This window comes from Anoplophora glabripennis, unplaced genomic scaffold (genome assembly GCF_000390285.2).
Source record: "Anoplophora glabripennis isolate ALB-LARVAE unplaced genomic scaffold, Agla_2.0 scaffold5, whole genome shotgun sequence".
NCBI classification, from domain to species: domain Eukaryota; kingdom Metazoa; phylum Arthropoda; class Insecta; order Coleoptera; family Cerambycidae; genus Anoplophora; species Anoplophora glabripennis.
The window spans coordinates 1,094,181-1,113,558 of NW_019416525.1; the positions used below are offsets into that span (position 1 = coordinate 1,094,181).

A 19,378-nucleotide genomic window follows, 5' to 3' on the forward strand; every position below is an offset into this window, starting at 1 on the left:
AAACACTCCCACATGTGAATTCAAAGGCTATCTTCATTCTTAATTTGAAATATTTCTGACACCATATATATTTCCAAATAATTTTAGATTCTGTGAACAAAACTACAAGTAGTTGCAGATGGCAGGTCTGTCGTAGTCATTGTCAACTTTAACCATGGATTGCAGGACAAGAAAGTAAACAAAGAATTTAATTAAATAATCAAATAATAATCGCTTATCCAGTGCTCTTATTTATTTAATATTAGACCATAACCTTCTAGCTCTGAAAGTTCGTGTTTAGCAAGGTAAGCCATCCTGAGTACGTATATTTGCGAAAAACAATTACATGTGGAAAGTAGTACCTGAATAATGCTTTTTTTTCATCGTTAAACGGTGTTACAGACACATGGAAGGTTTTGATGCGATTTACTATGAAGCGGAAATAGAAAATAATGAAGAAATTGAGCCTACCGATATATCTCTGGTTCCAGATCCTGTAGTGATACGGGGTGCTGGAAATATGACAGTGTACGTGAATAAATTCTAACAAGTTAGCATGAATTCCTTAATTACTTCTTGTATCTTATAATTTTTTTTCACATTATTGTATTTTTTAGGTTTGGATTAAGCAATAGATTTAGTACAGAATTTCCTAGTGGTTTAGTATCGAGAGTAGCTCCAGAAGAATTTAAGGAAACTGTTATGCGTATCAATGGCATTTTGAAAAAAACTCTTCCTGTTAATGTTAAGTGGCTTTTTTGTGGATGCCTTTGCTGTTGTTGCACCCTAGGTTGCTCCCTATGGCCTGTTATATGCCTTAGCAAAAGGGTAATAATAGTTATTTTCTTATCCACGAAGAATTTTTTAATACTCACCGATTTATTTTTAGACTCAGCATTCATTAAATAAACTTCTAGAATGGGAGAATAGTTATCTTTACAATAAATTAGGACTACATTGGCGTTTAAGCAAACAACAGTGCGACTCTTCTTCGATGATGGAGTATGTAATACTCATTGAATTTTTACCAAAAATACCGATCTACAGGCCAGACTAGCGAATGTCTACCGTCTACCACTATTGTATATATTACATTTACTTAAATGGTTAAGTTTTACTGAATCTCTTATTTACTTTGTAAATAATGATATCTATGTGATAATAGACATATTGACATTCATTTTTAAAACTTATAAGTTTTATTAACCTTTTATTTCGGTAGTACAAATATTTTAAATTTCATACTTATAAGTTTGGCATGTTTCTTCCATAATTATCATAAACATAAGTTATTGTTATCTATCTATGTATTTAGTTATTGTAAAAATTGATGTTCGCAAATTTTATTGTTAGTACGGGTGATTATTGTTGTTTATTAAGTGTAATTTTCAAATTAGTGCAATTTGTTATTTCTTTAATTGGATTAATTGGTTCCCCATATCAAATATTATCGATTTAGAATAAATTTAAAATTTTAAGGTTACTTTACCTGTTGCTTGTAATTTCTAATAAATTGTTAATAAATGTATAGTGCTTTATTTTGCGTGTGTAGTTGAAGATAATTTTTGTACTAATATCAATGTATCGTTTCTGAATATACAGGGTGTTTGCAAACTTGGAGAGAATGTTTTAATAGTAGGTAGTTCAATAATCAAATTTACCGAAAATGTTAACTGGTATTTAAAATTAATTAATTATATAATTAAAAATGATTTAGAACATCTGGAATTATGCTGGTTATATATTACATAAAAAGTTGTGAATATTTGTGGTCGTGTCGTAAATAGCCTATCGTCCACTTTTTCCGGCTTTATGGTAAACAAAAATATTGCTGGTTCAATTTTAGGTAGTCGTCAATTCTGCCTTAGTTTTCATTACAGAAACGTGTATTAGTAACAATGAATTTAATCGACACAGTGATAATATATGGAATTGCTAATGAAAACTGCACATCTTTATATTCAGCGATTTCCAAATAGGCATACACCAATACTTGTAAGCAGAGGCAGAACTATCGACTATCGGTGGAACTAGTGGCAGTGGTGGCTCATGACATTGAAAATAGGTGAAGCATTGATTGAGTAAAAAAAAAGCGCTACTGGCAAAAAGTGAAATGGCTTTAAATGAATCTGGAAATTTTTAGTTGCATTTGCAGTATTACCGAAAAACTGACGTTGGTGAAAAGAATTTTCATTCAGATTTTATAAAAAATAGAAATATTAGTTCGACTTGTGGACTTCTGCGAACATTAATTCACACCGTACATGTATATTCCAAAGAAGCTTTGTAGTTACGACAACCTCGCGTGATGTTCCCAAAATTGTTAAAGCCCTCCTTATTCCACAAGCCCGACTTTACACCCACAATTAAACACGGCATGCAGAAATTCTTTTTTAAATGAACACTCGCACAACCCCTTATACTCCGAGTACCATTCACTCCGAAACTTTCGAATGTACACGTTGTCTTTTGACTTTCCCTTTTTTCCATATCCAGAGAATAAAGCACAGGTCTCGCAATTTAAAAAATCCTTCTCTCAATTTTCCATCTGGAAAATGGTATTTCCAATAAAATACATACTGGATCATACATAGGAAACATTTCTGCAATTATACCTAAATTATAAAATTTATATAAAATTAAAAATAATTTTAAATTGCACAACAAAACGGAAATTTTAGGTAAAGCGGCACGTCACCTGACAAGCCGCCAACTAGTAGTCTCAAAAAAGTTTTATTTGCAATAAACATCTGTCAATAAATTTTCGCACATCGATTTATTTACTCCTCAAATATCCCCTTCGAGTTTCTAAGCACCCTGTACGACGTGTTAATACCAGAATTATTTACACAAAAAAAAAGGATCATAATAAAAACAATATATATTAATGTTAAATATGGTACATAAGAGAACTACAGTAAAAACTAATGAATATTAAATATATTACACAAAAATAAGCCATAAGGCACGTTATTATCACATTTGTAATGTGTGTAAACATTTCCAGTAACAATAATCACATGTTAATACTTCAAATTCCTAACCCTGCTATTAAAATTATATTTATACAACAAAAAAGACTGCAAAATAATTTACAATAAAGAACGTTAAATTTTATTATCAGCTAAAAATATTAATGAAAACATTTGCACCTGCAGTTAAATGTTTTCATATATTTGGAATTCGATCTACAAAGTTGCTAGGAAATTGTCCCGTTTGACCGTTGCATTCTCCGTAGAGCCAATCGTTGTTGATTCTTCTTAAAACTTTAACTAGCTGACCAGGCTTTAATGCCAGATCGCCAGCCATTTGTGGATTAAATTCATATAAAGCCATCACAGTGTTGGCATCTTCCGATAGGGGCACTTGAATATCTATAAAATTTGCTGGAAACATCCCCTCTTTGTCTAGAACTTTTCCATATAACCACTCACTGTTTATACGCCGTAAGAGAATTACTACATCGTTGACCTAAAATGGTATTTTATTTTATTTCCCTTTTATTCTTAAAATCATAAATTTTACTATATTGTTAATAAGGTATACGTGATAAATAAGTCACATGAAAAATATAAATGATAAACAACGGATTTAACTTTAACAAACTGATACATCAAAATTTAGTTATTATTTACGACAAATTTTATTTGTTACATTATTACTCAATAGTTTATCTTTAAGATTTTTGGAACAACTTTTCAATAATGACCTCCTTTAATAAACTGCATAATTATTAGATGATATTCCAAAATTTAATAAAAGTAGGAAACATACTTGGAATGAAAGGTCTCTAGGATCTGTTGCTTGGTAATCATACAAAGCAATGCCAAAAGGCACATCGACATCTGAGGCTTCCTTAGGAGGGCTGGGAGGCGGAACCGATGGCATTGGTAGAACTGGTGATGGAGGATCACTGTTATTCTGTTTTCGTTCACTTGGTTTAATTTTAGGTACTTGAGCTCTTATTATCGTTGGTCCAAATATAGTTGGTACATTAACTTTTGATACATTACTTTGCTTAGGAATGCTAGCTTGTTTTGGTACTGGTGCCGATACATTTGGTTTTCCATACTGGACAGCTTGTTGGAGTGTTGGCTTTGGGTGGTTTTGATAATTACCATTTGTGTTAATTGGCCATAAATTATTTGTCACTGGTACATCATATTCAAAACTTTTTTTACTCGAAGCTAAACTACTTGTACTACTACTGAATGAACTGGATACACTCCCCCCAAAGGTATGGGTTCTATCAACTGTTGGAGAGCGCGGTGGGCTCCATTCTATTAGACTTTCGAGGGGTTGGTTTAAATTAAACGAAGACTTACTCTTATATTTTGCAAAATGTGGAGGTGGAGGCCTAGGAGGTGGCTTTTTCTTGCTTTTGAGCCCTATTTTTGATTTGTGCGTAACAAATGACATCACTTTCCAACTATCAACAAATTAAATTTCTGATGTCTGACATTTGCACCTAATCGGCACAGAATAGGATTATAAATTCTGTGTAATCGGTAAGATGAATCATTTCTAATCCACCCAATAGGGTCGTTTCCTTTGGTGAAACTCCATGTATTTACGTAAATACAAATATTCATAAAAAAATTATAATAACAATTAATGGCAAAATTGCGTTTGTATTTTTCCTGTTTAATTGAAATTCCTGGAAATAGTAGATGATGATGTACCGCATAGACAAAGGCAGAGAGAGGTATAAATTGTCCTTGGAAAAAGTAACAATTTTCATTAAATAGGATTCTGCGATTTGGCAGTTGTTTTACCCTGTGGTATAGATGCCAAAAACAGTTAAAACTTTAAATAGCAGGGAAAAGTTACCCGTAACTTCTCCGTGACATACGTATTAGATATTTTTTGAAAAATAAAAAAAAAGATGGAATACGACTGTATTCTTTCACACTCGTTCTACTTCCGTCAGTTCACTTGGATCACATTCAGTGTTTTGTAAATACTAGAAACGTCAAAAGATGCGCTAGCTTGTGTAAACAAATGTGTGGACATTTTTCCTGTCAAAAAACATAGAAATTTAAAATATTTTCCCTGGATAGTGTTGCTATTAGCAGCTTTATCAATAGAAAAATGGATAACCAACACCAAATATTTTTACAGTCAGGTATATTGTCTTTTCAAACACAAAAAATACATTTTAAAGCATATAATATTTTTTTCAGATCATGATTTTATTGGCTTGATACGGTTGCACTGTGAAAAACTAAGTGACAAAAATATAATAACTTTATTGTGGGATCAGTTGACAAAGAAGGAGTCACCGGGTCTACATGACGATAAACTTACAGAATATCGTGATCATCTACCAGTAGATTTACATAAATACGTTAAAATACTTGAGTTTAAATGCTCAAAATTGCCTAGTGAAAACTTACAGTTGCTCGATGGTACCCACAAGACATATTTAATAACATTTTTGTTTTTTTGTACTAAACCAAATTCAACTGTGACTGACAAAACCAAATTAACTGCATCGATTTTATATTTAAATCTTACAATACTACCTGAAGTTGGGAAATTGTTTTTTAACAAGTCAATGTACATGTGTCAATTATCAACAGCAGTTAATCTTATGAGAAGTCGTGATATAAGTAATGATCGGAAAGAAACTATTATCAAATTAGTAAAAAGGCATTGTCTCCAGGAAGAACATCTGGATAGTGAGATGTTGGGGGCATCTGCTAATGTGATTGTAGTATCTATGATAATTGGAGCATCAGAAAAAATGATTCGTTGTGGAACAGGTGCATAATAGGTATAATCTTATTTAGTTTATAAAGTGTATATTTAATAATTTTTAGTCACTGACTTGGCGGCATGCTGTATGAAGGCTCTGCGCATAATTATACTTCACACAAGTAGCCGTAACCTTGTAAAAATCATCGCTCGGACACTATTCAGGTGCATAAAAAAAAAATATTTGGATCTTATACCAAATTGTGAATTAGCTGTGGATATTATTATTTTGTTTCTAAAAGGAACATTGCAAATTAAAGCTTTTGAAAGGAAAATTGATTCTTTTCTAGATGGTTTTGGAGATAACTGGGCTTCAGAGGAACCAATAAATTTTAAGGTAAGCGTTATAGAATAATAAATGAAACTAACTGAAAATATTAATTTCATTTATATTTTTTGAATTAGTTGCAATGTATTGATTTCAGGATACAGTTAAAATAATGAACATACTTCCTGAGGAACACTATAAAACGTTATTGAGGCGAATGATAACGTTAACTGCACCAAAGAATAAAAAAACGTTATTAATAAATGTTTTTTTTCTGATCCGTGAAATTCTAACAGTACCTCCGAATTTTGCTCTTGAAAAGATAACTGTATTATATTCATGTACAGTAGGCAATGTTCTACATCATATCTTGAATAGCGAAGAACAAGTTGTGTCTTCAGCGATAGATGTTTTTAAAGATATTAGTGATGCTGCAACTAACCCTCTCCACCAATACATATTTGCTGTGAGATTTATTTTTAAAGACAGTGATACGTTCTCACTATTTTAATTTTAGGAGGTACGAGCAACTCGAAAATTAGTAAACATGCCGATAGAATCGGTCTTACTAGGTCTGTCACGTGCTGCCAACCAGACATGGTCACCCAGGAATAGAAAACTATTTCAAATATTTTCACGTTTTGTTGCCGTAACGCCAAACTTGAATCCGATAATGGTTGAAAAGGTTCGTTACGTAATACTTAACTTAATGAAATTTTTTATGATGCTATAATTTTAGGCTCTAGATGGAATAATTAAAGATGCTAATCCAAAAACCTTTGATGGCTTATTAGAAACTCTTCAAGTGAGTTATTTGGCTGCTTCCGAGCGTGGTGAAATTCATATAGCGGAAATGTTGTTGCGTGTTGTACATAAGTTTGCCGTTTATCCGAATGATAAATTCTACTTTATGTATGCTAATGTAAGTTACCAACAATCGAGTAGATAATATTTTTTGTGTTTATTTAATTTTGCAGCATATTTTCAACGGGATGCTAAAACCGTCAGTCGTCTACGGCAAAACATATTCTCCAAAGTATTACTACAGAATATATTTAACGTCCAGTTTTGACTATGAGGCATTATTCACTAAATGTAACAATCTCATAAGGTAAAATTGTATCATTACTATTACTTTTGGTTAGAGTTGTATGGTTTTAGAGATCGAGAAGTGCATTTAGCAATTAAAAATTTAGATTACAAAGAACCTTGTAGTGGAATTTTACTATGTTGCCTTCTGGAACACTGCTTATATATGGATATAAGTACATTAGTGCCATATGTTATCGATAACTTTTCCAATGTAAGTAAGATCTAATCGTACTAATTAATCTTTATAAAAAATTTATATTTTGCAGCTTTCTGGTCATATGACAGTGGGTTACGTTTGTACTGCGCTTGAAACAATCCTGAAAAACCGAGTGGTTTCAGATTTAACTCACCCCCAACTAGACGTCATTCAAAGCGCAATAATGTCGGGGTTATTCGAACGAAATTTCCCTGTACAATGCATAAAACCTATATTCAGTTTGTACCGAACGATACGTAGAATTTTGAGCTTACCCGATAACGAAGACCAGTTAAATGAACTGCTTAGTCACACCGCGAGAAAGATGTTACGTAGGTTACTCGATAGGAATTTTGATGATAACAACTCTATTTTGTATCTCAATGAAATATGTTTAATCCTAAATAACATTCCTAGTGACGCTATTCTTCTTATATTGAAAAATTGTTTGGATAATGCAGCGAGAATGTCAGGTATATACTTTTTTCTTTTAATGTTTCCAGAAATTAATATTCCTACTTTTTAGTAATCACAACGTATATGCCAGATATATATGTACAAACTCTAACGTTGCTTTGCACCATAGCTATGGTGAATAAGAGCAAAGTGTCAATTCCGTTGAAGTATCTTCAACAAAGTTTAAATAGTGGAGACTGTGTTATGAAAGTTGTAACTATTAAATTACTGTACAGCCTCTGCAGAGAGTAAGTTACTTTTTGTCATAAATATGTGTTATTATGTTGTATTTTATTTATAACTTTCAGAATAACGCACGAATTTAACGTTGTGATAAAATTCTCGTTTAAAGAAATGGTGACTGGAAACCCTTGTTTGGTTAGAATTTGTGCAAGCATTTTGGAAGAGTTGATACATGAAGATTACATAAAACTTACGACCGAAGACTTCTTTAGATTTATTTACATTCTGGGGTGTAATGATCTGAGGAGTTTCATGAAAGAACTTTTGTTAAAAAGATTTGTTCTGTCGAATCAAAACGATATTACGAAATTTTACTTACCAATTATTATGTATGTTAATATGTACGGCAAGGTAAAAAAAATTATTAAACTAAGTGGTTTTCACATAAGTAATTGTATTTGTTTTAGTTTTCACATTATCCGATATCATCTACGTTCTATGGAGACTTGGAAATAATTAGATCGAAAATTAATTCATCGACAGAAATGTTCGAGTTTCTTTTTCTCCAACTTCCTATTCACAAGAAATTTAACATACTCATGGAAATTTCCTCAGTTTTTGGTGAATGTATAAAACATGTCTGTACCTCAAATATATAATTTTTTGTTACAGAAGATTTAATTAAAGGCCAGTGTAAAGTTGATGACAACTTTTTCAATGTCTTGCTGGATTTAATAGCAACTATTAAACTTATGAAAACATCAGTCACAGAGAAACAAACTCCAAAACATTACTACCAGAACATCATCAAACAGGTAGAGAAGCAAATTATTCGTTTCGATCCTAATTATAAAAAGGAAGAGTATTATAAGGCAAGTTTGACATTTTATACTTTAACAAAAAATCTTTTAACTAACCACAATTTTAGGAATTTGAAAATGAAATAAAGCGATGTACGTTGGCGCTTTTGAAATTGTTGTTTTTTGAAAATGAACAGTTGGCTTCCAAAATACAAATCCACCTCTTTGATGCGTTAATTCATTGGATCGATTTCATTAAAGCAGAGGTGAGAATTGGTTTCTTTTGTACCTTTTTTCCTTATCTTGCTGGTTTTAGATCATCCATTATATACACCAAGAAAGAGGGAAAGACTATGACCCATATTTTGCCAAATTGGTGCAGTTCTACAGGAAAAATAAAAATATATTTGATACTTTGTCTAGGTAGTGTAATTTTTTACACATATCTATATGTTTTTTATTAATCTAAAAATCTCATCTCATTTTCGAGATCGAGATTTTTTTGTGATAACTTTTGTTTATTCGTATTAATGTAAGCACAGTAGCATATTTTTATATTTTCTACTAATAAAAAATCATTTTCGAACATCAAATTTTATTACTGAAAATTATCCGTGCATATCGATGATTTTTATTTTTTTCCAGCCAGCTTAGTGGAGTTAGTTCTTACTATGTGGATGAAAAACCTATTTTTGTGTTGTTGCCACTGACATATTTAAATATCAATCTGGTATGAACCACAAATTAATAAAATGAATACCCAATGATGCATTTTTTGTTCCTCCCAAAATTTTAGTGTATTCTTACTGGTCGACGAAGCACTTGCAAAAGTTGAACATGGTGGGTGATATGACACTATAAACGGGACGCCCAGATTTTTTGTTTTTTAATAAAATGTTTTTCAGAAACATACAAGTTTTATTATAAACACAATTAAATCTACAAGTAATGGTTATTTGTTAAAATATCCTTAAGATATCATACAATATCACATCCATTTATCACATACACAGAAATATAAATAAACTATATTAACAAAATGCGTAGTGCATGCGCAAATGGTATAGTAACTAACAAAATAATAATATGGAACTATTCAGTAAGTTTTGTACCAAAAATTTCTATTAACTAGTTTCTTACACCCCAAGATATCTAACAACATCAATATAAAAATATATTTAATTTAAAACTATTATCCCGTATTTATAGTTTTTTTTTTTACAATAGGGCACTTGTTGCCGTATATCAAACCAAAATCACACTTAAGGCTACTTTGTAAAAAACCTATACTACATACAAGTAAATTTTTAACATCTCGCATACAAACCTATTGTGACTTAAGTCCTTTTTTAATTTTTAATCCCTTATACTTAAAAAGCATGCGAAACTCTATCCTACTGGATTAGATCATCCATTACGTCCTTGAGGAGAGAGGCAAAGACTAACCTTTTATAAAGACTATACACTAAAAAAAATTTTGATACCTTACCTTAAATTTTTATATATTAATATATAAGAAACTTTGCGTTTATTAAATAAACCACCCAATTTTTCACAATATGTACAGAAGCACTATAAAAAAAAAATGTAAAATCAAACAAAATGTGTTATTGTAATTACTCAAATACAACAACTAAAAACTAAATTGCTAAAATTTGTCAATGCATCTTCCTCCACATCATCTATTTAACTAAATTTGTACCTCAGAATCTTAAGTAAAATGTCTTGTTCTTTTAACGGTAAATAAAAAATAAGAACAATGTGCTTAGCAGATTACGTGCAAATCTACCAACATTCGATTTTAAATTCACTCAACACAGGTTAACAAAAAAAAGTGACGAAGATTTGGCATGTAACTCGCTGTTATCGTTTAAAAATAAATTAAGCTATAATAAGCTAATTCACGAAATACACACATTAAACGAATCTAAAAACCATTTATATATTTATATACACTGCATTTTCTAAGCAAAAAAATATGCACGCGAAAACAGCCAGTTTGTATTAATACTTCTTAGTTTGTACCATGTCCTCAAATATCACTGTACTATAAACCCACAAAATTAATTTTAAAATATCACGGTGCACAAATACACCACATAGGGTATATTTTTATTTTCAGAATCGTATATTTAAAATGAACGTTAACGAGATTACATTTATATTACAAGTTTTTTTTTTAACAATTATTACAAATGTTATTAGATTCTTTAATTGTGCAAGTCGACCCGTCAAATATAGTCATAGGATATCTTGATGTAAAAAGGCAAATGAAAAATGCGCATCGAAAACATTTTTCAAACAAATCGATTTAAAAATTAGGCAGTATCGTCTATCCCCTAATATTATTTTTGAATTAAAATCTATCCTGTACATACAGCGTTCAAAATAAGCAAGAAAACATCCGATAAACGCTTATCCAGGCTACTGGAAGAGTCTACTTTTTGATATATAATATTCCACATACATAAACAAAAGCTGCTGTAGAAGCAGTAATACATCTCCGTAAGGTTCTGTAACGATTTACATCACATTGCATTGGAAATAAAATTTGAAACAAGCTTTAAAAATAACACATCCTATCACAGAACTAATACCAATGAAAATAAGTACTTAGAGGGGCTTGTACTACCACATGAGAAAGAAGAAGAAGCAGTCAATCACTGTCACTGTCTAAGTGTAAAGTGGCTAGTGAATCCATGCTGTCGTTCGATGATACACTGCTGCGAACATTGGCAAAACGGCCTAAGGATATTTCTTCATCGGGGGAAGGGGGGACTCTCGTCACACGAAACCTACAATGTAAGTACTCACTTCATCATTTTTTTATTGCTAGTTTGTTTTTATTAAAAAAAAAAAAAATAGTACTGTATAGTGATACTAAAATTTAATTAAGATGGATTATTTAAGCAGTTAAATAATTACGTTATTCAAAAAAAAATGTACTTTTTATTTGGAACTATAGGCACTATAAATTCCAACTTCATGAATCATACAATAACGCTCTTAATTATCTCAATAATTTTTTCAACAGCAAGCTATTCTTGTTTAATATTATTATTTTTAAAAGCACAAAGAATTACACCGAACAAAATATTAATTTTGCGAAAAATAATATAAAAAATACATGTTTTAGTGTCCTACGATTTAATTTATAAACAATCAATTTCCTAATATACTTGCATATTGGGGATAGTTCTTTATTTATAATAAAAGCGTTATTTAGTTTTCACAATAACATTAACAAAAATTTTTTAAATGACATGGTTAATAAAAATTTTTATTTTAAAACTACCGTAAGTTTTGCCCGAGAATTAAAATAGTCTGTCTAAAACTGTAACACTATTTGAATACCTGGATTTCTGCTTTGGACTGGGGCTAGGGCTAGGACTAACACTGGTGCTACTGCAACTACTGTTATTTTCATTCACTTTCACTATCTGGAACCGACTCTTCGGCGCGGGGCTGGACACTGGAGATGGCACAGGTGAGAGAGCTGGCGACCCTATTTGAAACGTACTAGCAGGATCAGGGACTGTGTATCTCGGTTCACAGCTCAACGACATTTTTCGGGAAATTAGCTGCGAAATGTTGGCGAGTTCCTCATCGTCTGTACCGTCGACGAAAGATTTATTTACAGTGCAGATCGCAAAGAGCTTCTTTACTAATTGAGAATACGCTTCGGGATCCTGAAAAAATATCAAGTTTTAAAATTAATTACCGGCTAGTAAGTAATTACACTTACGTTACATGAGCGGTTGGTTTCATCGATTTCGATTTTGTAAATTTTCGACTTTGTTAAGGCCTGGCATAGGCTTTCTACCCCATTTATTTGAATCGCTTTGTTGCCCTTTAAGTTGATTTTCTGAAGAGACTGGTTGTTCTGAATCGCTTCGGCAAGTATATTGATCCCTTTGCAAGTTAACAGGGTGCACTGTAGACCTAAACCTTCGAGAGATGTGGTCAATGGCAAACCACCACTTATGTGTATAAGTACTTCGTCTGTTAAGTTATTATAGCCAACGTTAAGCGTGTGAAGGTTTTTGCACTCTACCTGAAAAAGTACAGATCCTTAACGTATACAGCTAAACGGGAAACAAAATATGTACGTACAATAATGTTGCTTATAACTGGTCCACTTTTGTCGGAGATTTGGTTATTGAAAATGATAAGAGCCGACAATCCATAGCCGGGCCTATTTTGCTTACACAACCCTTTTGCTAACGATTCCAATCCACGATCTCCTATAAAATTGTTGCCAATATCGAGTAACTTGAGATGGGTATTATTCGTAAGGAAACGAGCCAATACTTCTGCTTCCTTTGTATATAAACCAGTTGACGGCAGATATAACTCTCGAATAGTACGATTCATCATTAAATTTTCAACTGGAATAAGCAGGTTTAACAAGTGTTACTTATGAAAGATGTTACGTACCTAAGTAAAAGCTTGGCAGTTTGACCAACATACAGCCATCGAATTTAAGCATTGTAATATTGGAATTACTTTTTATGGTACTTATCAGGGACCGCATATAAGGTTCATTAATGACCATTTTTTTGAATGATAAGGACTCCAATACCATAATATTACTACAAGCGTTGCAGAAACACTTCCAGGTATCATGGTCATCGAAATTCATTTCTATTTCAAAGTGGCGAATGGACTCGTAAAACTCTAGCATGTTAAGAAACTCGCTCATAGTTTCAGGAGTGAATTTACAATCATTTAAGATCAAAGTATTGAAGTTGGTAACTTTTAGCAAATCCTCGAGAGTTTCATTTACCTCCGACGTTATTCTTACAGAATTCAATTTTAATATAGCTGAATGATTGGTGTTATTTTTTATTTCCTAAAATTGGAACTATTTACTGCAAATCAAAGATACGTGTTATTATTACTTACACTTATTTGCGATTTTATTACATCTAATTCGATTGTTTTGTGCTTCTTGCAGGAATTTTGGTAAACCTGGAGAATTTTTTCTGCAGGCATATCTTGAGCTAAAATGATATTGAAATTTTGAAAATACTATCAACATGAAACTGAAGTTTAAGCTCATACATTTCTAGAACGCCCTATTATATATTGCTATTAGAACTTACTTATCATCCAAGGAAATTCATGATCTGGCTCGCAATACGTAATCAGATTGCATTCATCTAGAGGAAATGACACTCTGCGCTTAGAGTTAGTTGGAGAACTGTTAGAGGAAGAATCATAGTCTGTGGGTTGTCCTCGGAGAATAGAAGTGTAGTTTGTATTTGGCAAAGAAATTTGGTCATTTGTACCCGTTGATATCTCAGTCTCGCTATTGTTTTCTGGAATGGTAGCTAAGTCAGAGGGCACATCACCCCCTGCATCAACATGGCTCTCTTCCACAGTCATACCTTCTTTTCCTGTGTCTCCGCTCCCATCTATGTCGATTTGCTTCACTATATCGACAATACAACCTTCTTCTTTACTTTGCGTCTGATTTGTACAATCATCATGTGTGAGATCTTCCAAAACTTCTTCGTCGTCAGATTTTCCACTAACATAATTATTTTAGATTAAACAAATACAATTGAAAAACAAAATATTCACTTTTTGGTATATAATTTTTGTTTATCAAGGTTATAAAAAAAATTAGGCATATTTTATAAATTTTGACAACCACTCTTAGGAAAAAGCGAAAAAATATTTTTAACTAGTTTCCAGTAAAGTAAAAATGTACTCACCTTGGGTCTGAACTGCTACTTTCCGTTGACGTACCATTACTGGAAATTGAAGCAAGTCCTGGATAATTTTGCACAGGTATAGGTTCTAAAGGCGTTGCCAGGTCTTCTTCGTCTATTGAAAATGATTTATCCAATATATTTTGAGCAGTTTGAAGCTTTTCTTTGGTTTTGGATGCTAAAAAATCACAATACCGTTCGTTAAATTATTGAACACATAACATCAATAATTGTTACATACCAATCTGTAAATCACACACTGTGGAATCTTCTGAATGTTCACTCTCATCTTCAGCAGTGGGGCTCTCGGTGATACTTTCAGTACCACTATCTATAATTAGCGGTGTGTCATTTTCTTCACTAGATACTAGATCCATAACTTGATATTATTACGGACCCTTCTTTCTGTTATGACCTAAAAGTTAGGAAAATCATTTCATTTGCTTTATACAGAACTTCTGCTAAGTACACGGTTTTTAAACTTACGTTTACGAACCATCCTTCTGTTATTGTTTGGCGCCTTATGCTTAGTTAGATTTGTAGACACTAGCGAATTGAAACACGATTAATTCGCAATATCTTTGTTTTAAATTCACACAGATCTGCCCAAAAAGTAGCTAATTTTCCATCTTCAAACTTAAGTCAAAAATAATCAACATGGATACATCAGCGCCAGAGGCTCGATCACCAGAGCAATTTTCATACTACTGGGCTGTCATTTTCCATAAAAACGCTGAAGGTTAGGATTCTATTATATACTTTGTTGTTAGGATGCTGTTTTTTTTAATCCATTAAAAAATAAATCAGTCTTTAAGTAGGTATCTGAACTATACCGTAACCGTTTTAGCAGCATTAACCTCTAATAATAATAATAAGATGGAAAAAAAAATACCAAAATCAAAATTTCACCAAATTAACAAAACTGGTACCTATTTCAAATTGATTTGCCGAAACTGCTGTTTGTCATTATTTTTTAAGAATTTCTTTAATTAAAACTGTACGTCATCTAAATACATCTGCGTCTGTATGTAGGTAAGAAGGAATAATTTTATATATTAACTCTACAAGCAATTCCTGTACCAATGCCTAAATAAATATTTCTCTGATTACGTACAGAAATGTTAATACTTATATCTGACATAACCGCACGATTTTTTAATCGTCCATTACCATTAATATACCCTTTAGTCCGTTACAGAAACAAGTTTATGTATATGTTCTGCCTATCCACTAATAGTGAGTCAAAACAAAACAATAAATATAAACAATCTTTTATCATAAATTAAACACACAAATTCTATTTTCCATTTGTTCAGTGGCGTAACACTTTAAATTAATCTGTAATATTTATGTCTTCAATAAATATGATACAGAAAATAAGTAATAAATGGAACCACCAATTGCTAATAAGTTATTTCCATTTCATCAATTGTAAATATCTACATCAAAATAAAAAGGTACAATGAACAATTCATCAAAATATAAAATAAAATAGTAAAACTTAGGTACTTACATACAAAAACATATATTTTAAACTATTTTATAAAAGAAACACCTGTGACATCATCATTAAAATACTTAGTAATTACTTGGTTTATTAATAACTTAATGTATATTTAACCGCAAAATTAATGATTTCAGCATTAATAATAATTTATATGAGTCCCTTGTTACGCTGCTGACTAATGGCAATGTTGAATGGAATGCGCATGCCTCCAAATTTAAAATTTTTCTGCAAAATATGATGGTGGATAGGCGCGTTATTGTTTCAAGTAAATCGTAAAATGAAACAATTTTTTTGCTAAAATGGCTGATTTATTTACGATCGTTAAGCAACCAACAGTATGTCTGGTGTTGAGTATATTTATTTACTTTATTATTTCGAAAATAATATTCGACAATGTTTACTTAACCTCGAATATGGTCGTAGACGAAGAATTTCATATCCCTTTAGGCCATTCTTACTGTGAGCTTGATTTTTCTCAAGTAAGTTAAAACATAAATATTTTCAGATATTATAAATGTCAATTTTTAGTGGGATCCTAAAGTAACGACACTCCCAGGACTTTACGTGGTGTCAATGGTTGTACTGAGCCCATTTCATACATGTTCTTCATATGCGTTAAGATTTGTGTCACTATTAGCATCTGTAGTCAATATATTGTTGTTTTACCACCTTCTTTCCAAGCACGAGGAGGTACGTTTTGTATTTATATTTGAAAATATAACTACTGTAATGTCATATTTCAATTTTAGAGCAAATGGGGAAATGTTTTATCAGCTCTTACTCTGGCTCTACTTCCACCCTTGTACTTCTTTAGTCATTTTTATTATACGGATGTTGTAGCACTCACGATGACTTTAGCGATGCTTGTATTGAGTGAAAAAGGGTATCATTACTATGCTTCAGTTTTCGGTAGGTGTATTATAGTAACATTTATACATATTTACTTTGAATCTTCATATTTAAGGTTTCATTTCGGTGCTTTGCCGTCAAACCAATATTATTTGGGTGGCCTTAGTTGCTGGAAAATATGCATTGACGGAGTTGTATAAAATTGCAATGCATAGAGCCATAACAAGAGAAACAGAACACACAATACCATCAGAGGTAAGTTATAAAGTTCTTTGTAAAATTTAGTAACTCTGCACCTAAATTAATTTTTTTCAGAACTTTTATCAATTCATTATGCAGCTTTTAAGGAGACCTAAGAGTATTCTGTTAAATACATCCCTGCAGTTTTGGCTTGATTTATCAGCATATGCAACTATCCTAATAACATTTGTAGTTTTTATTATTTTAAACGGTTCAGTTGTTGTTGGAGATAAAAGTGCTCACGAAGTCGCGGTGCATATACCACAACTGTTCTATTATTCATTGTTTTGCTTAATTTTTTCTTGGCCGCACTTCGTAGGTGAGGTCATCAGTTTCACTTTCTTCGCCAGAAGGCATAAGTTGTTGATTTTAAGTTCTATTTTACTAGGAATATTCCTGGTATATGCAAATACTTTGGTCCATCCTTATTTGCTTGCCGACAACCGGCATTATTTTTTTTATGTATGGAACAGATTTTATGGAAAATACGCCTTATTTCGGTATTTTATGGTCCCAGTTTATGTATTTTCTTGGTACGTCATATTAAAAATATTGTATGATAAAAATGATATGAGTTTCTTAATACTGTATTTACTATGCATCTTTCTCGTGTTGAGTACACATAAATTGGTTGATGTTCGTTATTACTTTATTCCTTATATAATTTTTAGACTTCGGATCAAGAACAACACTTCTACAGTTTTTAATGTGATTCTTGAGTTTGTTACATTTTGTGTCATAAATGCTATATCCTTTAATTTGTTTTACACCAAAACTATCATTTGGGAAGATTACGAGGCCCCACAACGGTTAATATGGTAATAGAAGTATATTTATGAAAAGTTTTATGGTTTTGGGTCATTTTGTGTTAATGTGATAGTATGTTATACCAAATGCTTTGAATTTTCAATTAAATGTTGAATCCTCACAATATAATTGTGGAAAGGTGTCACACTTTAGTTTTTAGGCTGTCAGATACTTAAATATACCCTTATTTTTTTGCTTTTCTGGCTGTTACTTAAGTAGTTATTGCATGCTATTTTTGGAATAAGTCTATTGCAAAAAATATGCTTGATTTTTCAAGATTTTATCCATCTATACAAATGTCCTAAAAAGAAGACTGTATATTATTTATTTCATATTATTTATATGGTAATTAAGTGTATTTCAAATGTTAATAAAGTGAATGTGAAATATATAGTTGTTTATTATTACTGTAATTTATTATTGCTATCAATCATCATTCTACAGGGTGTTTGCATATTCACGACAAATAAAAATAATCTACGAAAAAAAAGTTAAATACCTAAAAAATTGTTGGTTTTTCAGTTACATGCTTTCAAAGTTGTCAAAAATAAAACCAGTTTAATTTATAACTTCATAACCCTTTCACCGATCGCGTTACAATTTGGCACATTTATTTGGACTATTATGGCGTATTAATCAAATCGATGTACTGGGAGATAGTTTGCTCCGGTTACCTCGGGCAGCAACATTGAAAAGGTCGTTATACTTAAAAAAAATTGTCTCCTGAGATAATGGCCTACAGAAAGCCATTATTGAGAAAAATGGCATTATTTGCAGGTGTGTATGTTTCGATTTGCGTAGCAGTGTAACGGATTTAAAACTTACAGTTCAAGAAAACAATATGTTTATTGCTGTGGCTATCAAGTAGTCATTATTGTCGTATTTCTTTAGGATTCTCATCACTCTGCACATGCAAATTATGAAGTGTCTGCAGTGTATCAAGACAATTAAATGTATGTAAAACTAATGTTCACAAAACTTTAAAAAAATAACTTCTTTGGTCATTTCATTCTCTCGAGAAGTTGAAAATTTAGATTCCAACGTTTACAATTTTGTCCCTGATTGGTGAATGGCTTCGCAGAAGATAATAATTTTCTTAAAAAATTACCGACAAACCTTGTTTTACAAGGAACGAAGTTGTCAATTTTCATAATTTGTATGTGCAGTGATGAGAATTCTAAAGAAAGACGACAATAATGACATTACCTGATAGTCACAGCAATCAACATCTTGTTTTCATGGTTTACTGAACTAAAGTTTTAAATCCGCGACACTGCTACGCAAACCAAAACATACACACCTGCAAATAATGTCAATTTTCTCAAGAATGGCTTTCTGTAGTCGATTTTCTCAAGACTATATTTTTTTAAATAGAACTACCTTTTCAATGTTGCTGCCCGTTTTAAAAAAATACAACCGCTAAAAGGGAGAGGTAACCGGAGAAAACTATCACCCAGTACATCAATTTGACTAAAGCTTTAAGAAATAACACACCATAATAGTAAATGAGCCAAATTTTAACGCGAT

The 19,378-nt window shown here is 31.7% G+C and overlaps 5 protein-coding genes across 5 annotated transcripts; 3 read left to right on the forward strand and 2 right to left on the reverse strand.

Annotated features, from left to right (window-relative positions):
• Positions 1-58: 58 nt before the first annotated feature.
• On the forward strand, positions 59-1,483 carry LOC108907389 (cysteine-rich hydrophobic domain-containing protein 2). Its single transcript, XM_018711052.1, has 4 exons — positions 59-284; positions 382-507; positions 597-807; positions 869-1,483. Exons 2-4 carry the CDS (start codon positions 386-388, stop codon positions 1,034-1,036), a joined length of 501 nt encoding a protein of 166 aa, XP_018566568.1. The 5' UTR covers positions 59-284; positions 382-385; the 3' UTR covers positions 1,037-1,483.
• A 1,421-nt stretch (positions 1,484-2,904) lies between these two features.
• On the reverse strand, positions 2,905-4,678 carry LOC108907360 (uncharacterized protein B0303.7). The gene is made up of 2 exons (XM_018711011.2): positions 3,754-4,678; positions 2,905-3,450 (listed from the first exon to the last, which is right to left on the reverse strand). The coding sequence occupies exons 1-2, from the start codon at positions 4,396-4,398 to the stop codon at positions 3,148-3,150; spliced, it is 948 nt and encodes a 315-aa protein (XP_018566527.1). The 5' UTR covers positions 4,399-4,678; the 3' UTR covers positions 2,905-3,147.
• Positions 4,679-4,958: 280 nt separating this feature from the next.
• Positions 4,959-9,467, forward strand: LOC108907335. The gene is made up of 16 exons (XM_018710977.1): positions 4,959-5,104; positions 5,163-5,744; positions 5,802-6,073; positions 6,162-6,470; positions 6,522-6,689; positions 6,744-6,926; positions 6,982-7,115; positions 7,166-7,307; positions 7,363-7,765; positions 7,819-7,996; positions 8,057-8,342; positions 8,399-8,552; positions 8,604-8,803; positions 8,860-8,997; positions 9,048-9,154; positions 9,377-9,467. Exons 1-16 carry the CDS (start codon positions 5,071-5,073, stop codon positions 9,465-9,467), a joined length of 3,381 nt encoding a protein of 1,126 aa, XP_018566493.1. The 5' UTR covers positions 4,959-5,070.
• A 201-nt stretch (positions 9,468-9,668) lies between these two features.
• LOC108907484 (protein phosphatase 1 regulatory subunit 37) lies at positions 9,669-15,139 on the reverse strand. The gene is made up of 10 exons (XM_018711197.2): positions 14,935-15,139; positions 14,690-14,863; positions 14,452-14,626; positions 13,837-14,264; positions 13,637-13,734; positions 13,169-13,583; positions 12,845-13,119; positions 12,477-12,785; positions 12,086-12,420; positions 9,669-11,526 (listed from the first exon to the last, which is right to left on the reverse strand). Exons 2-10 carry the CDS (start codon positions 14,823-14,825, stop codon positions 11,388-11,390), a joined length of 2,310 nt encoding a protein of 769 aa, XP_018566713.1. The 5' UTR covers positions 14,826-14,863; positions 14,935-15,139; the 3' UTR covers positions 9,669-11,387.
• A 1,061-nt stretch (positions 15,140-16,200) lies between these two features.
• Positions 16,201-18,232, forward strand: LOC108907485 (putative Dol-P-Glc:Glc(2)Man(9)GlcNAc(2)-PP-Dol alpha-1,2-glucosyltransferase). Its single transcript, XM_018711198.2, has 5 exons — positions 16,201-16,434; positions 16,484-16,645; positions 16,705-16,864; positions 16,920-17,059; positions 17,120-18,232. Exons 1-5 carry the CDS (start codon positions 16,255-16,257, stop codon positions 17,864-17,866), a joined length of 1,389 nt encoding a protein of 462 aa, XP_018566714.1. The 5' UTR covers positions 16,201-16,254; the 3' UTR covers positions 17,867-18,232.
• The last annotated feature ends 1,146 nt before the right edge of the window (positions 18,233-19,378 follow it).

Excerpts from the sequence above, each read along its gene's own strand:
- LOC108907335 (XM_018710977.1), top strand. The coding sequence starts at position 5,071 with ATGGATAACCAACACCAAATATTTTTACAGTCAG. Across the intron at positions 7,997-8,056 it reads CTGTACAGCCTCTGCAGAGA|AATAACGCACGAATTTAACG; the intron begins GTAAGTTACTTT and ends TATAACTTTCAG. Across the intron at positions 9,155-9,376 it reads ATATTTGATACTTTGTCTAG|CCAGCTTAGTGGAGTTAGTT; the intron begins GTAGTGTAATTT and ends ATTTTTTTCCAG.
- LOC108907389 (XM_018711052.1), top strand. The coding sequence starts at position 386 with ATGGAAGGTTTTGATGCGATTTACTATGAAGCGGAAATAGAAAATAAT. Across the intron at positions 508-596 it reads GGTGCTGGAAATATGACAGT|GTTTGGATTAAGCAATAGAT; the intron begins GTACGTGAATAA and ends TGTATTTTTTAG. Across the intron at positions 808-868 it reads TTATATGCCTTAGCAAAAGG|ACTCAGCATTCATTAAATAA; the intron begins GTAATAATAGTT and ends ATTTATTTTTAG.
- LOC108907485 (XM_018711198.2), top strand. The coding sequence starts at position 16,255 with ATGGCTGATTTATTTACGATCGTTAAGCAACCAACAGTATGTCTGGTG. Across the intron at positions 16,435-16,483 it reads GTGAGCTTGATTTTTCTCAA|TGGGATCCTAAAGTAACGAC; the intron begins GTAAGTTAAAAC and ends GTCAATTTTTAG. Across the intron at positions 17,060-17,119 it reads AACACACAATACCATCAGAG|AACTTTTATCAATTCATTAT; the intron begins GTAAGTTATAAA and ends AATTTTTTTCAG.
- LOC108907360 (XM_018711011.2), bottom strand. The coding sequence starts at position 4,398 with ATGTCATTTGTTACGCACAAATCAAAAATAGGGCTCAAAAGCAAGAAA. Across the intron at positions 3,451-3,753 it reads CTAGAGACCTTTCATTCCAA|GTCAACGATGTAGTAATTCT; the intron begins GTATGTTTCCTA and ends ATACCATTTTAG.
- LOC108907484 (XM_018711197.2), bottom strand. The coding sequence starts at position 14,825 with ATGGATCTAGTATCTAGTGAAGAAAATGACACACCGCTAATTATAGAT. Across the intron at positions 14,265-14,451 it reads AGTAGCAGTTCAGACCCAAG|TGGAAAATCTGACGACGAAG; the intron begins GTGAGTACATTT and ends TAATTATGTTAG. Across the intron at positions 13,584-13,636 it reads TAATAAAATCGCAAATAAGT|GAAATAAAAAATAACACCAA; the intron begins GTAAGTAATAAT and ends TTCCAATTTTAG.